This window comes from Pinus tabuliformis, chromosome 4_2 (genome assembly GCF_031772625.1).
Source record: "Pinus tabuliformis cultivar Carrire ecotype Pingquan chromosome 4_2, CPIR1, whole genome shotgun sequence".
In the NCBI taxonomy this organism is placed as follows: Eukaryota; Viridiplantae; Streptophyta; class Pinopsida; order Pinales; family Pinaceae; genus Pinus; species Pinus tabuliformis.
The window spans coordinates 338,367,389-338,386,484 of NC_142304.1; the positions used below are offsets into that span (position 1 = coordinate 338,367,389).

The 19,096-nt window shown below is 35.6% G+C and overlaps 1 protein-coding gene across 1 annotated transcript in view; it reads left to right on the forward strand.

Annotated features, from left to right (window-relative positions):
• Positions 1–15,881: 15,881 nt before the first annotated feature.
• LOC149169321 (uncharacterized) overlaps positions 15,882–19,096 on the forward strand; it is a 95,950-nt gene continuing 92,735 nt past the window's right edge. Inside the window, exons 1-2 of the mRNA XM_089425155.1 lie at positions 15,882–16,132; positions 16,231–16,323. Coding sequence (XP_089281281.1) covers positions 16,057–16,132; positions 16,231–16,323 — 169 coding nt within the window. The 5' untranslated portion in view covers positions 15,882–16,056. The remainder of the gene's footprint in view (positions 16,133–16,230; positions 16,324–19,096) is intronic.

Genomic DNA, 19,096 nt, shown 5'->3' on the forward strand with positions numbered 1-19,096 from the left:
AGTATGCCAATGAATTGGCCAATATCAAGAATTGTAGCCTGTGCTCACGTCCAACAGAGTGTGAGTGATTCTTTGCAGGTGAAATACGAGTTTGGTAAACCATTCTCATCAGTTCTTGAGCAGGTATTGAGCTGGAGAGGCAGGCAAGCAGTGGAATAGATTTGGAGATCAGATCTGAGTTGTATTGTGTGTAACAGGTGGAGCTGGTACTGAATTGCTTGTGATAAGCATTGTACTTTGTAATGTTACATGGTCTCAATCATTAATATACAGATAATGTGGGGTTTTTAGCGAGATGCTTGCCCCGAGTTACATACTGTGTTAATGTGTGAATGCTCTTGATGTTTTATTGTTATTGATGCTGCTATATTGATGATCAGCGTAGAGGAGCTTATGTATTGTGTATGTATTCGACAATAGTACATGATCAGGATAATCTCTGTTGAATATGTGTTAAATTATTCAAAATTTCTACACTTCTAAACATTTAATCACAATCTCAGTGTTCCCATCGGAATGAGGATGGTAAGATGAACTTTGAGACAATTGAGTATCAAAAAAGGAAAATAATTTAGTCCAAAATTTTCGAAAGAAAATTGGATCTCTATCACATACAATAATATTTAGTATTCCATGTAGTTTTTGGACTATTTCCATGAATAGTTATGCCATATTACTTACTTTAAAAGCATGAGAAAGAGAGCAAAAGTGGGCATACTTTGTCATTTAATATACCACTACCATAATGACACTCTTTCCTTGACATTTGGGTAAACCTATAATAAAATCCATTGAAATTTCTTCCCAATGTTGGCTTGGCATGGATAATGGCTAAAGAAGTCTTGGGGACTTGATAGTCTCTCCTTTATTTTGTTGGCATAACACACATTTTGCCACAAAATTTTCGACATTTGCTTTAAGACCTTCCATTTTTTTCTTGATCCTATAGTATGTATTCAAGAACCCTGAATGTCCTCCTACAAGAGTAGTGTGTAATTCCAAAAGGACCTTTTTTTTATTATTTTAGAATCCTTACAAAAATATAAGTGATCTTCATACAACAAAAAATCATTTTTCCACATAATTTTTTCTACTACATCGAGATTCTCCTATAGTTTTGAATGATCCTTCATATCTTCTCATCTTGCTTTCATTCTATCCTTAGTTATTCCACTCAGTTAGGTTGTGGAATGCAAATAACACATGGTAAACCATTTGTGTCTTCCTCCTTCCTTAAGAGTACATCTGCCACTATATTTTATTTTATTTTTATTTTGTAAATAATTTCAAATTCATAGCCCAACATATTCGTGACCCATTTTTGTTTCTCTTATGAATACAACCTTTGCTCCAAGAAGTACTACAAACTATCATGATCTACTTTTATTTTGAAGTGTCCTCCTATTAGGTATGGACATCATTTCTTAACTAAATGTAGTATGACCAACATTTCCTTTTCATAGATTGGTTTGAGTGGTTTCATTCCTTTAAGTTCACTACTTTCAAAGGAAATGAGCCTTCCTTCTTGCATCAAAACTACACTAATGCCATGGCCTGAGGCATCACATTCCCCAATGAAGATTCTTGTGAACTCTAGTGTCACCAAGACAAGAGTTGTACATAACCTATTTAAGCTATTTAAACACTTTGGTTGTTTCTTTGATCCAAGGAAATTCTTCCTTATTCAATAATTTTGTTAGGGGTGTTGTTATTTGACCACAATTATTGACAAACTTGCAGTAATATCTTGTTTCCTATGAATCCTATGAGTTTCCTCAAGGTATTTGTGATTGGTCATTCCCTCATAGCTTTGATTTTGTTAGGATCCACCTTGACACCATCATGTGATACAATATGACCAAAATATTCCACGTCTTGAACCCCAAAGGCACACATGGAAGAATTTGCATATAGTTGTTTCTCTTCCAGTAGTGTCAAGACCCTATCAACATGTTGTGCATGCTATTCCTAGGATTTGTTGCAGATTAGTGTGTCATCAAAAAATACTAGCATATATTTTCTAAGTGTTAGCTTAAAAGGTCACCCTCTTGGGTCTATTAGAAGGGAACAACATTTGGAAGACAAGATGTGGAAATTGGTCAGTGGAAATCTCCAGAAACCCATAATTGGTGCCTTCACTGCTCCCTTTCCATTATAAGCTAACAACACTAGGCCCAAAAATGCTCTATGTAGTTTGGCAAGGTACGACAATTGGATAACAACGCACTAGTTGCACTACAATAGAGCACTAGAGAAAGAATTTGCATGGATAAGCTTAAACTAGGTCAAAGTTGATCACTCTAAGAGGATAATGATCAAATGAAAGAACATGGTAAAAAATATGTATAGGTTCAATGTGATCAGTACATAGATATGTCTATAAAAGAAATGCCTCCATAGATTAAAAAAGAGAGGAGGAAAATAACATGTGTTGAAGTGCTGTTAGATTGTAAACCTAGAGGCTTCTTTATGATAAGCCATCATCATTGTTAGAGTGAACAGTGAGTTTTTGGTGAGAGTAGGACCACACGAAGAGACCATTGAGAGCACGATGATGTACCACATTTCTTTTGGTATACTATAAACATTACATGCTTCCCCCCCCATTATTTCATTCTCTCGTGTTGGTTTGATGCTAATATGTTGATTATGAATATGTGCTAATGCTGACAGGTTTTCGTATAGCATAGGTTTGGTAAAAAAATTCTTCTGTGCAAGTATTCAGTATAGGAGCAAGAACGGAGAAAAGATCTCTGGTGTTCCCCCAAGTTAGATGCACCAACTAACGAGATCTCTCAATAGAAGGTATGTTTCCTTCTCCCTCTATATGATTTTTGTATAAGCATGCATGTTTTGGGATTGGCTTGTTTGACACCTTGATTGCAACTCTTCTAGTCTCGGCAAGTCCTCAAAAAAATTTCTTGGTTAAAGTAGCTTACCATTATAACTAAAATTTCACCTTAAATACAATTAACAACTCCACCGGGGATAGTGGAGTGGTTTCTTTTTTATAGTCATTGTTTGATTTTTTAACAACATTTCTTTAATTTCCTCATCATTATATAGTGTCTAAGATTCATAGGATAACTTTGGATCTGAAGCCCTAGTGCTGGAAAACTCCAGATCTAGGTTTTTCCCTGCTAGTTCTCTAAGCTAAATTAATCCACACAAAATCCATATGAATTCTAGTTGAACCCTCATTTTGGCCAAAAATATGAATCTCCTTCTTTGGCAATGAATCCTTGTGAAGAATTTGAGTGATTCTTCCTTATCATTAGCTAGGGCAGATTTGTTTCACCATCCAAACCAATTATCTTAAGGGTTTTACCCCCTACACATACAAACTACAATAACTCTCCAAATTGACTTGAGAAAATAATAATGCATAATGAAAGAGTGCCCTCCAATCTCTTTTATCATCAGAATACCATGGGTCACAAAATACCATGGCTCATCAAAATACCACAGATCTCTCTTTTATAATTTTCATGCAACTGACATTTAAATAGTAAAATTAATTGATCCCCTTTTTTATCATTTATAGCCTACGAGAATCAAATAGGTTACTAAATCGTTCTCTTAGAGTAAACATTCAGAGAGGGACATTAAAGTCCTCCCTTCCTACGATTTCTTGTCCTCAAGCAATTGCAAACTAGGATGTTGAAAAATATGCTCTCCTTCCCATGTAGAATCCTCTACTCGCAAGTCTTTCCACATGATAAGATACTCTTTGATCACTACACTCATTAATTTCCTTTCCCTAATGTCCAAAATCTCCTTAGGGATTAAAACTACTTATTCCTCCTCATCCAATGAGGGTAATTCTGCTCAAGTAATAACCTATTGGCCCAACTCCTTCTTGAGGCATGATACATGGAAAAAATTATGAATCTTGCTCCCTTATGGAAGCTCAAGCTTGTAAGCTACTTCCCCCACTCTCCAGACTACACTGTTGGGGCCATAAACACATGGTTTCAACTTTTCTACACCACTTTTCTTTAGAGAATATTTTATGTATGGTTTAACCTAAAAAAAACCAAGTCTCCTACCTCAAAACTACGTTCGACCTTGTGCTTGTCTACATACAAATTTTGTTGGTTCTAGGAAACCTGCAATTTTTCCTTAAGAACCTTGAGGATATCTTGTCTCTCCTAAGTCCATTCTTTGGTTTTGGGAGCCCTATTGTCCCTAAATGCCAAATCCATAAATGAAGGAGCATCACAGCCATATAATGCTTCGAATGGGGTCATACCAATGGACATGTAGTAGTTGGTGTTGTAGCAATGTTATCCTAGATGCAACTACTTAATCCAAGCATTTTGTTGTCCTAACACATAGTTATGCAGATTTACATCAACCCACTTATTCACAATATCTATTTGGCCATCCTTTGAGGGTGATAACTGGTACTAGGAGTTAACTTGATGCCATCCAATTTGCACTGCTCCTATGAAAATACATAGAGAAACTTGTTGTTGTGATCACCAACAATGTACTTAGGAATTTAATGGAGTCTAAACACCTACCTAAAAAACAAATCTACCACCTTTGTTTCCTTGTGCACCAATGAAATCATAAAGAAATTCAAGAACTTGGATAACAGGTCAACAACTACATAAATTCAATCTCAGTGCTACACCTTCGGTAAACTTGTGATGAAATCCATCGACACACTCTCCCACTTCTATTTTGGAACAAGAAAAGGATGAAATGAAACCGCGAGATGGATATGCTCTTGTTCTACTGACACATTGTACACTCCCTCACATGTTACAACACGTCATCCTTGAAGGCCTTCCATGAGAACTTCTCTCTAATATGTATGTAAGTTTTGAAGTATCCTTGGTGCCTTGCTAATGGTGTATCATGAGTAGCCCTCATAATATTCTCCTTAAGTATGGACTTATGGACTAAGTATATTTTGATCTTGTAGATGACAGTGTCATCCACCACTCTATACCTGTCATCATGAATGTGCCCATCCATCAACTCACAAGAAAACTTATTCTTGGAGTATTCGCTAATAGTTGTGACTTTCAATCAGTGGAAATATCCATAAGGAACATGTTGCCAGTTCTCTGGAAATGGCATTAGCAACAATATTTTTCTTTCCCTTCATATACTCAATGTCAAAATCATAATCTTATATCCTTCTCACCCATTTTAGTTGCCTCTCATTCAGGTCCTTCTATTCTAGGGAATACTGCAAATTTTTGTGGTCAGTCCTAACCACAAATATACCACCTACCAAATAGAATATTCACTTCGCCAAAGTGTAGATAATGGTGATCATCTCCTTATCATATAGATGGATTAGAGCCTCTATAGTCCCCTAAACTCATGACTCTCAAATTCTATCAGATGTATGTTTTGCATCAATATGGTGCCTATACCCTCTCCCAAAGCATCACACTCAAGCACAAAGGGCTATGTGAAATTAGGAAGTGCCAGTATTGGACACGTGCTCATCACCTCCTTGAGATTGTCAAATGTTTTTTGTGCCTCCTTAGTCCACCTAAATGCCCCTTTCTTCGAAATATTATTTAAGGGTGCACCCAACTATGAAAAACCCTTAACAAAGCATCTACAATAGCTACATAATTGAAAGATCCTTGCAACTTTGTAAGTGTCTTAGGTGGTGACCAATCCAATATGGCCTGGATCTTCTCTTGATGTTCTTGCACACTTTTTGCACTAATCACATGGCCTAATTATAGAATCTTTGTCATACTGAATTCACATTTTCACTCCTTGGCATAAAATAATTCTCCTCCATAATACCTAGTATCTCATTTAAATGCCTTAAGTGTTCCTCCCATGTCTCGTTGTAGATAAGGATATCATGAAATACGACCAACATAAACTTCTGTAATTGCTTGTTGAAGATGTGGTTCATGCGGGACTAGAAAGTGACAAGTACGTTGGTCAACCCAAATGGCATGACCAAGAACTCGTAGTGCCCATAATGACACCTGGAAGTAGTCTTGTGAACATCTTTCTCCTTGACCTTGATTTAGTGATATCTTGATCAAAGATCAATATTTAAGAAGTATATTGCCCCATGTAACTTGTTTAGTAGTTTCCAATCCTTGGAATGGAGTACCTATTTTTTATTGCCTTATTTTCCACAACTTGGTAGTTAAAACAAATCCTCATGGTTCCACCCATCTTCTTAACCAAAACTACTGACAATGTGAATAAACTAGAGTTAGGTGTGATATATCCCATCTTTAACAACTCCTTGATTGTTTTCTTTATCTCATCTATGAACTTTTTTGGATTCCTATAGGGAGTAGTAATGATGAGTTTGGCCCCTTATTCTAACTCAATGGTGTGCTCAAAGCCTTTGTTAGTAGGCCTCCCTAGAGGTACCTCTCTAAAAACTCGACCATGTTTTCTCATTAGTGACTGAATGTCTTCATGATAGCGCTAGTTGCTATTAGGTTTCCATGTTGTAATCAGACACTATATTTCCCAAGATACATCACCATGATTGCATATGATTGCCATATGCTTGGTTGTAACAATCCTAGTATCACCATTGGACATGCCCCTCAGAACTACCATCTTACCGTATGCTACAATGAATTCCATCTTCATTGTCTAGTAGTCCTTCCAATGTTTCCCTATAGAAATAAGCCAATTAACACCCAATACGACATTAATGTTTGCCAACTCCACCACATAAAAATCATCGGTCATATTGTAGTTGCCCGTCTTTAGCTCCAACCATGGAACCCTATTTTTGCATGTCATACCATACTGATTAACCACGACAACATCGAATCCCTCAAAGTCTTCTATAGGAATGCCTCTCCTGGCTACCAAATCCAATTCAATGAAGTTGAGGATTACCTAAACATCAATCAAGATAGTGACATTTTGTCCCTGTACTAATCCTCTAACCCTGAAAGTGTGGTATCTAGGGTCATTTGATAGAGCGGATATAGTTCCAGCCTTAGTCTCCACACAAAGCTTCTTAACAGTTGTAGTGTTATGCTCATCAACTTGAGCCTGTCTTGCCTCTCCTTCCCTATCATTGTTTGAAATCACCTCTATGCACTACACCTTTCCCTTCCCCGTGCACCTGTGACCTAGTTCCCAAGGCTCTTTATAGTTAAATCATAGTTTCTTCTTTCTCAATTCCTTCTAAATCTCATTATCCAATTTGTCTTTCTCGGTCCACTCCTTTGGGAAGGGATTATTTTCTTTGTTTTTATGAGGAAGGAAAGGTTTAGGAGAATATTTATTCTTTGGTACTACATCCTTGGTGTCCTGAGTTCTAATAATAACATATTGTAGAGTATTTGTTTTGAGGGCCTTAACTTAACCACATAGGGGTTCAAAGAATCCTTCAATGAATTACATAATCAAACTCTACTCTAACATATTTGTCACCATGATTGGGAGCCTTTGAAACTCTAAAATGTAGGCATCTATTATACCTATCTGCTTGAGTTGTGTCAATTATCTAAAATGTATATATGGGTCCTTCTTATCAAATCAATCAATCAACCTTTCTGTGAAGTCTAGGAATGAGATAATGCTAGAATGCGCCAAAGTGACTAGCCCATGGTACCACTACTCATGAGATTCTCCCTCCAAATGAAGTGTAGTGAATTTAATGGCCTCTGTCTGCAACATAGGGTTGAGCTGGAAATAAGTGTCTAAATTTTGAATCCATACTCTTGTAGTGCATTGGTATGAACCATCTAAGAAAGGGATGGCCAATTTCCCCAAGTTCTATGAAAGATCATAATTTTGTGAGCCCTTGTTGTACTCTCTTAACACGTTTTTGTAATTGATGGTACAAAAATCTTGTAAGGACATGGCTACGTGGAATTCCTCACCAAGAGCTCAATACACCCTCAAATCATTAGAAAACCCTTCACCTTGTCCTTGCTGAACCTAATATCTTGTTGGTTGTTCCTCCACTAATTATGGTAAGCAAGGTCTAGGAGCTACTCTACTTGTTGTTCAAGGGCTATTCTAAATTGGGGTATGGGTGTTGCTCCCTCTAGTACGGTTCCCATTATTACTATTCAACCCTCTTGACCCATTGTTGCCCTAATTGTTTTGTTTCCCTTGATTGTTTGTTATAAGATAGGTGATAATTTGAACCAACTATTATTGCCCCCTCGCAAGGTCATTTAAAATATTCATAGTGCTTCCCTCACGTTGTTCATTCATATCCCCTATGTATTCCTCTTCTTCTAATTCTGAGTGAAGATGGTTATCACCCTTTCTTTCTCTCATGTAGGTGATGTATTCCCTATCCTTGGAAAGCATCACGATAGAATGCACTCATAGGCAAGCAAGACAACTAGCTATGATATCACTTAAATGTACTAACTAAACTTGCAATTTCTTGATTTCTAACTTGTATATATTTCATCAAACACTTTACATGTAATCAAATATGAAGCATTGCTAACACAACAACAACACAACAAATGTTCCACAAGAAAAAATACCATAGTAACTGTAAAAACCCTTTTGTCACAATAATAACACAATAAATATTTTACAATAAAATTTTATAGTAGTAAACTCACAAATAAAATTAGATTTGTTTATTAATTGGGTAATGAAATTACATGTTAAGCAACCCTTTAAGATACAAATTGATCTTTGGGAATCTGGCATGATTTTACAAGGAACAAAAGATGAAGATGATGTCACTGAAATATCCCTTACAAATTTTTTAAGATGACTTTGTTGGAACAAAATTATTGAGTTGATTCGACTGTGCTTCTTGATGCCACAACCAAACAATTATTAGCTTAGTTTGCTGGGCAAAACAACGTTGGGCTTAAAAAATAAAATTAGGCTTGTACGACCTATAAAAGCCCACAATTTTTTGTTGATAATCTAATAGATTCAGCCTCCCTTGATTTCCATGAAATGATAATGGCTAAATTGGCCCGCACAACCTTTTGAATGACGATACATTGATAAGCTCAATTTCCTTGGCTTCCATGAAATGATGATGGTTAAATTGACCCACACAAACCCTCTGAATGTTGGTACATTGATAAACTCAACTCCCTTGGCTTCCATGAATATTTTAAAGCTAAATCGATCCACACAAAATGCACACAAATTCTGGGTGAACTCTCGTTTTGGCTAAAAATATGAATCTACTTCTTTGGCAATGAATTTTAGTGAAGAATCTGAGTGATTCTTCCTTATGATAAAGCTAGAGTGGGTTTTTTTCATCACTGAAACTGATTACCTTAAGAATTTTACCCCCTTACACACACAAGCTACAAGAGCTCTCTAAATTGACTTGAGAAAATAATCATGCATAATGAAATAGTGAGCTCCAATCTCTTTTATCATCAGAATAAATTGATCTATACCATGGGTCTCTCTTTTATAACTTTCACCCAACCATCATTTCAATAATTAAATTAATTGATCCCCTTTTTGACTGACTATAGCATATGGGAAGTAAATAGGATATTTAATTGTTCTCTTGGAGTGATCATTCAGAGAGGGGCATTACAAATATAACACTGCAAAACTTATATTTGAAGAGAGGAATCTAACACAATTCTCACAATCTTGTCTCATCACAAGGTGAGATTTCTTTCTTTACTAAGTTGGTAGAGCATATCCCATTACATTGTTTTATCTTGAAATGTTAGTGGCATAATTTCAACAACAAAATATGAGGATTAGTAATGTTTAATGATGTGATATTGTTAAGGGATTAAGTATAAAGCATATAAAGAATACCTTTAAAATTAACCATTCACACATGGAAAGTGGACCCATTACTCTAATTTCATGGTTAAATATATAAAATAATTAATGATTGTAAAATCACTCTGTAGATTGACCCAGAGGGCAACCCAATTAGTGATCAAAATAATGTGAATCTGTGATAACTATGAGATCCAAGGTTCAAATCCTCCTAGTTGCTGATTTACGGAGAGGAGGACAGGCCGTAGACCCCTAGAGGCTTATTGGTAGCCCCATGTCACGTGCGTTGCCAAGTTCCTTTCGGTTACAAAAAAAATCACTTGGTAGATTTCATACATAGATTGCATATATTTTGTATAGATAACACTTCATAAATAATACAATACCAAGATATTCAAACTTTGATGCCTCATTGGGCTTATAGGGATTACTCGTCACAATTTACAACATATTTAAATTTTTTGTCACACATGCTAACATACCTTTAGAGAATAGAACCCAACTGAAGAAAAAGTTAAACCTACCAACTACCATTCAAATTATTGTCTTTCAACTATTTTTTTACTTTTATAAATATAATATTTATAAATAAAATGTAATGAAAAACAATTCACAATTACATCTTTTATGATTTAACACTCTTATAAAAAGGTGCCCATTTAGAAATGTATAGAGTTTTAATGTACATACCAATCCTTCACATTAATGCTAGTCTTTTATGTGTTAAAACTAATTATTGCAAAAGAGTACTTGTATGTTTATTTTATATGAATAATATTTTGACCAAAAAAACACTCATTAGCTGTACATTTAATCATTTTAAGTTTTACTAATCATCATGTATTTTCAAATTTCTATGACAGACATTAAACTATCATAAAACAAACTTATTAATATCAAACTTTAATATATTAAAATATTCACATAATAAAATTTAGTATACTCTAATATAAATAATATGGTATAATAATCTTTTTATAAATATTATTATATAATAATTCGAGCATGTAACAAAAAGCAATGATCCGCTCATTTATTATTTAAAATGTACAATATTTCTTTTCAAATATATAATATTTTTATTTCCAATTTGAGTTGTCTTTAGTGCGACTTTTTGGAAGTTTTTCTGGTGGGTTCTTCAGGTCTAGTTTCTTTAAAATCTGGTAGGAATTTATTGAAATCACAAGTTTGATGCGTAACCCCTATACAATCAAAGTGCTCTAGGGTTTTTCAGGGTGCTGAATCCATATATACAGTAAAAAAACTAGTTTAAATAACACAAATCAAGATTTCACCTCAAATTTTTTCTGCTAGATTCCAGCACCGGAAAGTCCAAAAAGTCGCACTAAAAACAACTCCTTTCCAATTTACTATTTATTAATACTATTATATAATAATTCGAGCACGTAACAAAAAGAAATGGAAAATAAATCAATATTAAATCTTAAAAATGGCAAGGAAATCTCAGATTTTGTGGAAACAAGTCATTTAGGCCAAGTTAAAATTGCTTCAGCAGACAAAACATGGAAATGGATTTGGGTAAATGAAAAACAATATCGAGGCATTTTAAAGCGCGGGCTTGCTTGCTTTAAATGGGAACAAAGAAGAAGAAAACAATCTCAGAGAAAGAAAACAAATAAGAGGAGCAAAAATAAAGAAGAGTCAACCATTTACAGTTCCACATATACACCTCTTACTTGGTCATCAAATCTCTATGTCTAGGAACTGATGAAGGCCATGGAAAAACTGGAAACTTTGGAAGCCAAAGAACAAGGAAGAGACCGCAAAATTTCAAAGATCACACTTGCAAATCGATGTTTAAGGGATGGTAATAAGATTTTAAAAGAGTAGGTAACAATGCTACAAGAGGCTTTAGAGATAAGAAAACAATAATGGGAAAACATGAAGACAACATAGCAAACCATGAAAGAATCAATAGCATCAAACACGGAAGTGATAATCTCTAAAGCAACTCAGGTAGATACAAAAATATCTCAGCAAGTAGTCCTCGAAAAGAAGGAAAAAGAGAACAAGAGGACAAACATTCTAAAAGAAATCCAAACCAGAGCTAATGACTCTAATGGTTACATAAGGATGGAGGAAAAATAAGATGTAAGTGCTCGTAGAGCACATGAAAGAGAACACAAAGAAAGAAAAGATAGAGAAACACACTTTCTTATCAGGGGAATAAGAGACTATGGAAAGAATGAAAGCACTCTCAATTTGACAAGGGACTTTTTGAAAGAGAAATTACATTGGAGAGGGCAAATTTTCCAAGCAAGGAGGGTGGGAAAGATATGTGAAGAGAGGCCTCGACCCATAAAAGTCATCATGGCAAGTGTGCAAGACAAACACCATCTCTTAAGCAAAAAGAAACTCTTGAAAGGCTCACACTTCTTCTTAGATGAAGATTTAACTAGCAAACAACAAGAGGAGAGAAGAGAAGAAGTGGAGAAAATTAGAGCAGCAAGAAACGAAGGGAAAAGAGCATGGTTGTACAATGGTAAAGTTGTTATTACAGTGTTTGGGCCTCATGACAAAACAGTGCAACAAGATGGCAGTAAAGAAAAAATAGTTAATTCTATAATAGGGAGGAAAACAACAAGATCAACATGGATGAAAAGGGGTGAAGACTCAAATTTGAGTCTTGTGTTCCAAACCACATAACAATCAAATCCTACCCAAGTATACCTAAGTCTAGTTTGTTGGAACTGTAGAGGTTACCCTTGGAGGAGGGGACTTGGGATAGGGCTATTGCATAAGGTAGAGACATAATTTGTCTCATAGAAACTCATGAACATGATGGTTGCAAAACTCCTACGTTTGATGCTTATTTGAAATTAGCAGTTTGGAACAAGGCAACATGAAATGGCAAAGGGTACAAAGGAATACTGGTTTTAGTGAAAGAAAAAGAAGGTCGTCATATTTAGTTAGTGAAAGAAGATACAAATAAACAATATTTATGGTTCAAAATAACATAGAATGAGAACCACATAAGAATTGCAACAAACTATTTTGCACCTCAAGTCTCAAAAACTTACAAAAATAAGGGGCTAGACAACAAAGACCTATATGCAACTTTAAAGCAAGATATTGTCGCATATTCTTGATAGGGAGAAGTTCTTTTAGTGAGAGATTTCAATGCTAGAACAACAAATCAACAAGCTAGTATTATTTGTTGCAAAGAGGATCACAATCCTATTTGGCTCATTCAAGAGGAGAATCCACAACGGTTGAGATGTTCAGAAGATGAAAAAGTTAGCAATCATTTTGGAGAGGAGTTGCTCACATTGTGTGGTTCTTTCAACTTAATTATATGCAATAGTCTAGATAGATGGAAAATGTTTGGGAACTTCACTTGCAACACATACAATGGGGCAAGTGTCATTGACTATGTTATTTGTTCACAAAGCTTAATAGAAAGGGTATATGAAGTTAAGATTGGAGAGCACATGTGGGACTTAAAATCATTCCATAACCAAATTTATATAAAGCTATCTTGGTTAGAAGAAAGACAACACAAGAGGAAAACCCGATGTTCTTGACAATCGATATCAAGGGGCAAAATTTTTCTAACACAAGAAAATTTCACTATCTTCAAAACAATGCTGAAAAGATAAATTCAGAAGGAGAAGATTGGTTCCCAAAGCCTCAACATTCATGAGTTAACAAATATAATTCAGGGTGCGCTTGAGAAGTGCAAAAGAGAAAAAAAATAAGAAATCAGAATCAAATTGTTTTCTTGTAAATGCTTGGTTTAATGAAGAATGAAAATGACAAGGAAAACCTTGAAAAAGGAAGGTGAGGAGAAGACAAATGTAAAGTTATATAAGCAAATTTTAAAATGGAAAAAAGATGAGTTCATGCAAATAAGGCAAGAAGAGTTAATATATCCAGGCAAAAATAACCCAAAGCTTTTTTGGCAGGAACTTCAACCAAGGAATAAGTAAATTGAAAATAATATTACAACCAATCAATGGTTTGACTATACAAGACAACTCTATGAGAAAGAATCAGAGATTGAGCCTCCTCCCAGGTTTGGTAGGAACTTCAACCAAGGAATAAGTAAATTGAAAATAATATTACAACCAATCAATGGTTTGACTATACAAGACAACTCTATGAGAAAGAATCAGAGATTGAGCCTCCTCCCAGGATCAACACAACCACAAATATTTTCACATTACAAGAAGTGGAGGCAGGAATTAAGAAGTTGAAAACAGGTAGGGCAAAGTACTTGGTTGAAATTCAAGCAGAATATCTAAAGTGGTGAATGAGCATTCTTACTCTGCACATCATGGAAATATTCAACAATGTCATTTGACAAGGATTCCCAAGAGATTGGACAACTAGTTTAGCAATACCCCTTTTTAAAAGTGGAGACATTAATAATCCTTCCAACTATAGAACCATTATGATCAATCCTTTGTTTGTAAATCTCTTCAACGACATGGTAGAAAATAGAATCAGTAAGTGGGCAGAAGTAAAAGAAAAGAGGGCCAAAGGGCAAGTAGGTTTTAGGCCAAACATCCTACAGTAGATCATGGTATCATGTTGAGACACATTATTGAAAAGGTTTGGGGGGACAAATAAGAAGTATGTTGCTGCTTTGTTGACTTTGAAAAGGCATTTGACACGATCCCTAGAGATAAGTTGTGGAGTAGAATGGAAGAACTTGAAATTATTTTGCATTATAGAGCCACTGTCCATAGGCTTTATGAAGAGGTGAAAGTCAAAATTAGAATTTCAATAGGCATTTCAGAAAGCTTTAGAAGTGACATCGAAGTCAAGCAAGGTTGCCCTTTATCCCATACTCTTTTTGGTTTATATATTGACAAATTGGAAGAGTGGCTAAATCTGCAAGGTGGGGATGGTGTTTGGTTGAGGGAGTTTGTGATAAAGCTTCTTTTATATGTTGATGACCTTGTATTGATTGCTAAATCGGGTCAAAGATTGTAGATGCACCTATATGCCCTTGAGAATTTTTTGTAAAGCAACAGGGATGCAAGTCAATACCAAAAACCAAAATAATGATTTTCTCTAGTAAAAGGAAGTAGAGCCAACATACATTCTTTTTTGAAGGAAACATTCCCGAAGAAGTAAATGAATACAAGTACCTTAGGATTGATTTCAACAACAAGCTTAATTGGGAGGATTGCAGAAAGAAGAGAATTTGAGGAGGGTGGAAAGCATTATATGCTCTTCAAAACAGATGTAGAGAGACAGAGTTATGGGATTGGAAAACAATTAAAGTGCTTTTTGGGCTCCTAGTTTCTCTAGTGATATTATATGGGTTAAACTATGGGCTAGCAATATCCTTGTCTCAAAATGGAAGCAAATTGAGAAAATCCAAAAATGCTTGATCATGAGCAAGTTCAAAATAAAAAGTTCAGTTCCTTATGAGATAATGTTGAGTGAAACAGGAGCAGCTCCCATAGAAGCAATTGCTATGGTGCGTATCATAAGGTACGTAAAAATAATTGAGCAAATGAGAGTAGGTAGATGGCCTAAAGTTATCTTCAATGAAGGTATGAGTGAAAGAAAGAAATCATGGATGAGACAAAACAACAAATGGATCCAAAAATGGAATATTTACCTCAATGCTTGTTCCACTAATAGCAAAGAGTTAAAGAATTTTGTTATGGAGAAGTTCCGTAAGTGTATATGGGGAAAAGAGTTGGGCAGAAAAAAGAAGTACTATGTTCAGGAATTCAACCCCACTTGTGATCTCCAACAAAAAGAGTACATTGGAGCTAACATTCCATGGAGAGCAAAGATTCTTATTGCTCAATTAAGAACTAACTTGCATCAACTTCGGTGTGAAACGGGTCGATGGAAAAGACCTAAAGAAGCTTGGGAAGAACATGTGTGTACTTTTTGCATTTCTGGGGCAGTGGATATGTTGGGATCGATTTTTTGACATTATCTTTTCAATAAAAAAACTATTAGAAAATTGAGTCAATTCATCATTAATTTGAGTAAAAAAATGAATGAATAATAAAGACTAAAAACAAAAAATAATAATCCCAAAAACTATTTTTAATTTCACCATCATTAAAAATATAGCCTATCTCATTTATTATTTAAAATTTACAATATTTCTTTTCAAATATTTACTATTTTCATTTCCACTTTACTCTTTCCTAAAAATTTAAAAGAAAATTCAAACCATTTCCAAAATTCCCATGTTCAGAATACTCATACAACATCGCAACTAAGCAAAACTAAAAAAATTAAACTGCTTAAAATTTTCCAGTCGGATCTTTTCAGATATCCTCACCTGCATATGTTTTAGTTGTGGAGAATGATAACTCGCTGATAAAAGTTTGGAACAAGAGAGGAGATGAGATGGTATCCTGCGTGCTTCGAAGTTGGCGTCTACCATTTGCCATGTCCAATCAACTAAGTGGGAATGATTGTACAGGTTGAAAATTGCCTCTAACCAAATAATGTCTCCAGTCATAGTTGTTGATATGCTCTTACATTGACGACCGTCCGTCCAAATAAATTGTGTGCTTGCAGAAGACTTTGGCAACAGCGCCGAAAGATGTGCCCATGTCCAAGACCTCTGGAAGTGGCGACTTGTCCTTGCTTACGATGGTACCAAATATTCAGGCAAGGTCTCTTTTTTAGATTAGTTATTAGGTCCAACTTGGAAAAAATGCACCCACTGTAGTTCGTTTTGCTGTCTGAAATTGGCTATCAGACATCAGTGAAAGCCTAATTACAACCTTCAACGAAGAAAACCCAAGTCCGTATTTACAATGGCTTTGCGAGACAATCTCATATAACAATGGAGGGCAATAGGAGAGTAATGATGATGGGTATTGTGATGAGCACTAATGGATAAGGGTAGTTAGTTTTATTATTCCAACATGTTATCTTGAAGACTAGAGTAATTAAGGATTGGCATTGTGGATTAAAGACCAGTACCACATACCCTTTTTTTAACCGTAAGTGCCTAACGTTAATCACCTTTTAACATTTCAAGGGTTAGGCTCTTCCATACACTGTACGCGGGAATTGAACCCTGATGGGACTGTACCAGCACCCTGCTTTCACCGATCAGGCTTGCTTCTTGTGGCTTGATTAGAATAGTTAAGATTCTGTTGTTACTGTAACATTATAGGATGTGACTGTAGCAGCAACCTGCTTTCACATATCAGGCTTGCTTCTTGTGGCTTGATTAGAGTAGTTAAGATTCTGCTATTATTGTAATATTATAGGATGTGCCCAAAGGTTCCAGCTTTTGTAGAAATAAGTCCCTCAAGTCTCATATGGACAACACTGATTGGTGTTTGTATGGTGCCTCTTAGGCTTTCATCTCACAAAGCAATTTTTATATTCACATCTGTTACATGGCATATCTCTATGATGGGATTTGATTCCACGTTAATACTCTCCTTTTGCTATATGGATAAAGTTTTCTTGAAATTTCGAGTTATATCTAGTCTAACTAGTTCTATTTACAATGGAGAAATTTCACCGTGAAAATTTTGCTACATTGATGCTTGGAAGCTCTTGCAAATATTTGACAACAATAAATCCAACATAGACATGGGTCAAGAAACCGCATCTGTTTACTAAATAGAAGTCAGGGAAACATATATAGCAGATTACTTTTCTTATATTCATCAATTTCCTTACCATGCTGGCCGGGGAAACATAGCCAGTCATGATGTTACTGAAATTTTGCTGAAGTCTCTCTGAATTCCTCTCTTGAGCATCCTCAAGCAAGAATATCTCATGTCAGAGTCAATTTTTTTGTTGCCACTTGTATTATTCAGGAGTTACATTGTTCTAGGCTTCCAGCCTCTTCCTTACTCTCAGATAATTTCTGAGAAATAAGGTTGTCATGTTCATGCTTTACTATCCGTGGATTGGATAGAAGATCTTGGGTCCTCGGGTCCCTACTTTAGTGATCCTTTTTTCTACCTTTTCTAGCTACTGCTTTAGGGTCCATACAACAAAGCAACGGTAACGTTCTGGTTCTCATTCATGTCAACTAGATCATTGTCTTGTGTTGACTCAACACTTTTCTGTTCCTCCCGTTCTCATCAAGAATACTGCCTACAATAGAGAGCTTGTGACAGCTTGACATACATCTGCCTCAGCTTGCTTCAAACCGACATCCATTTGCTTTATCTTGTAATAGTACTTTATAGTGCAAAATTGGGTATGCGATTATAATCCATCTACAGCCTATCTCTTATTGGAGCTAGCTCAAAACAAGTAGATGTTGTCTTATAAGTTGTTGCTTATTTTTGACCTTCAGGTCATTGTCATCCTCATCTTTATCAATAATATCCTTTGTTAATTCTATAGCCCATTTCTTCACTGTCAGTGCTGGTCTTTTTACCAGTTGTCCTTTGTAGTATGTACATCCACTTGCATTACTACATTATTTGCATTTCATCCATTTGAACAACTCCCTAGCAAACAAGTTCAGTCAATTCAGTAACTGCCCATTATGCTGAATTGTGACCGTCTGTAATTGAGATCAATGGGTTGAATGGGGTTTAAGGGATTGATTACTCTTTATCTGAGTCAACCTTTCTAGGTAGGTTCTTTATAAGGACGAGCTCTACCAAGTGTGCATGAGTGATTCAAACACTATGGCAAGTTACCTCATGATTATTGATCTTGGAGATGAGGTCCTTGCCATTTGTACAAATATAAAAAGTGAGGACTTTACTTATTGCGCGAAATGGCTTTTCCTCCTATTTGTGAAGCCTTTGTTCAAGCCTCAAGGTGTCTATGTTTGAGAAAAACTCCTAACTAATGTGAAACTTTGGGCTATCTTTACTAAGGAAGAAACAAGATGGAAATTGTTTCAACCCGAATAGAAGATGCCCAAGACCTTGCTCTCATCAGGAAGATGAAGAAAGGCAGAAAGAAAAAGAGACTTGTCAAGGGTGAAGAGGAGGGGACATCCTCTTTTGACTCTGCTGCAAAGATTTTGAGTCATGTGAATTGTTACAAGTGCAATATAAAAAGGAACTATGCAATCAATGCTTAGAGGAGAGAAAAGGGAAGAATAAGCAACAACATAAGCAATTTTAGGGAGCCTAGACACCTCCATTGAAGTGGACAAGCTGGCATCCAAGTTAGAAACCTCCTTTTCTATGGGTTTATACCTTTCTAGTTTCTACCAACACTATCTTAGATGTTGTTTGGTAGGTAGACAATGTAGCCTTGAAAATAATGAATAATAACAATTATGATTGTCTTTCAAGTTTGTACATTGAACATTTGATTGAACTTGCCCTTGGACTATTAAGTTTGATGTATGGAGGGTTGTCCACTGCTGAGAGTATTATTGATAGAACTGAGTGTATCTTATCACAAAAGGGCTGGATGCTTGATTAGTAAATTGTGAGAGCTTTAT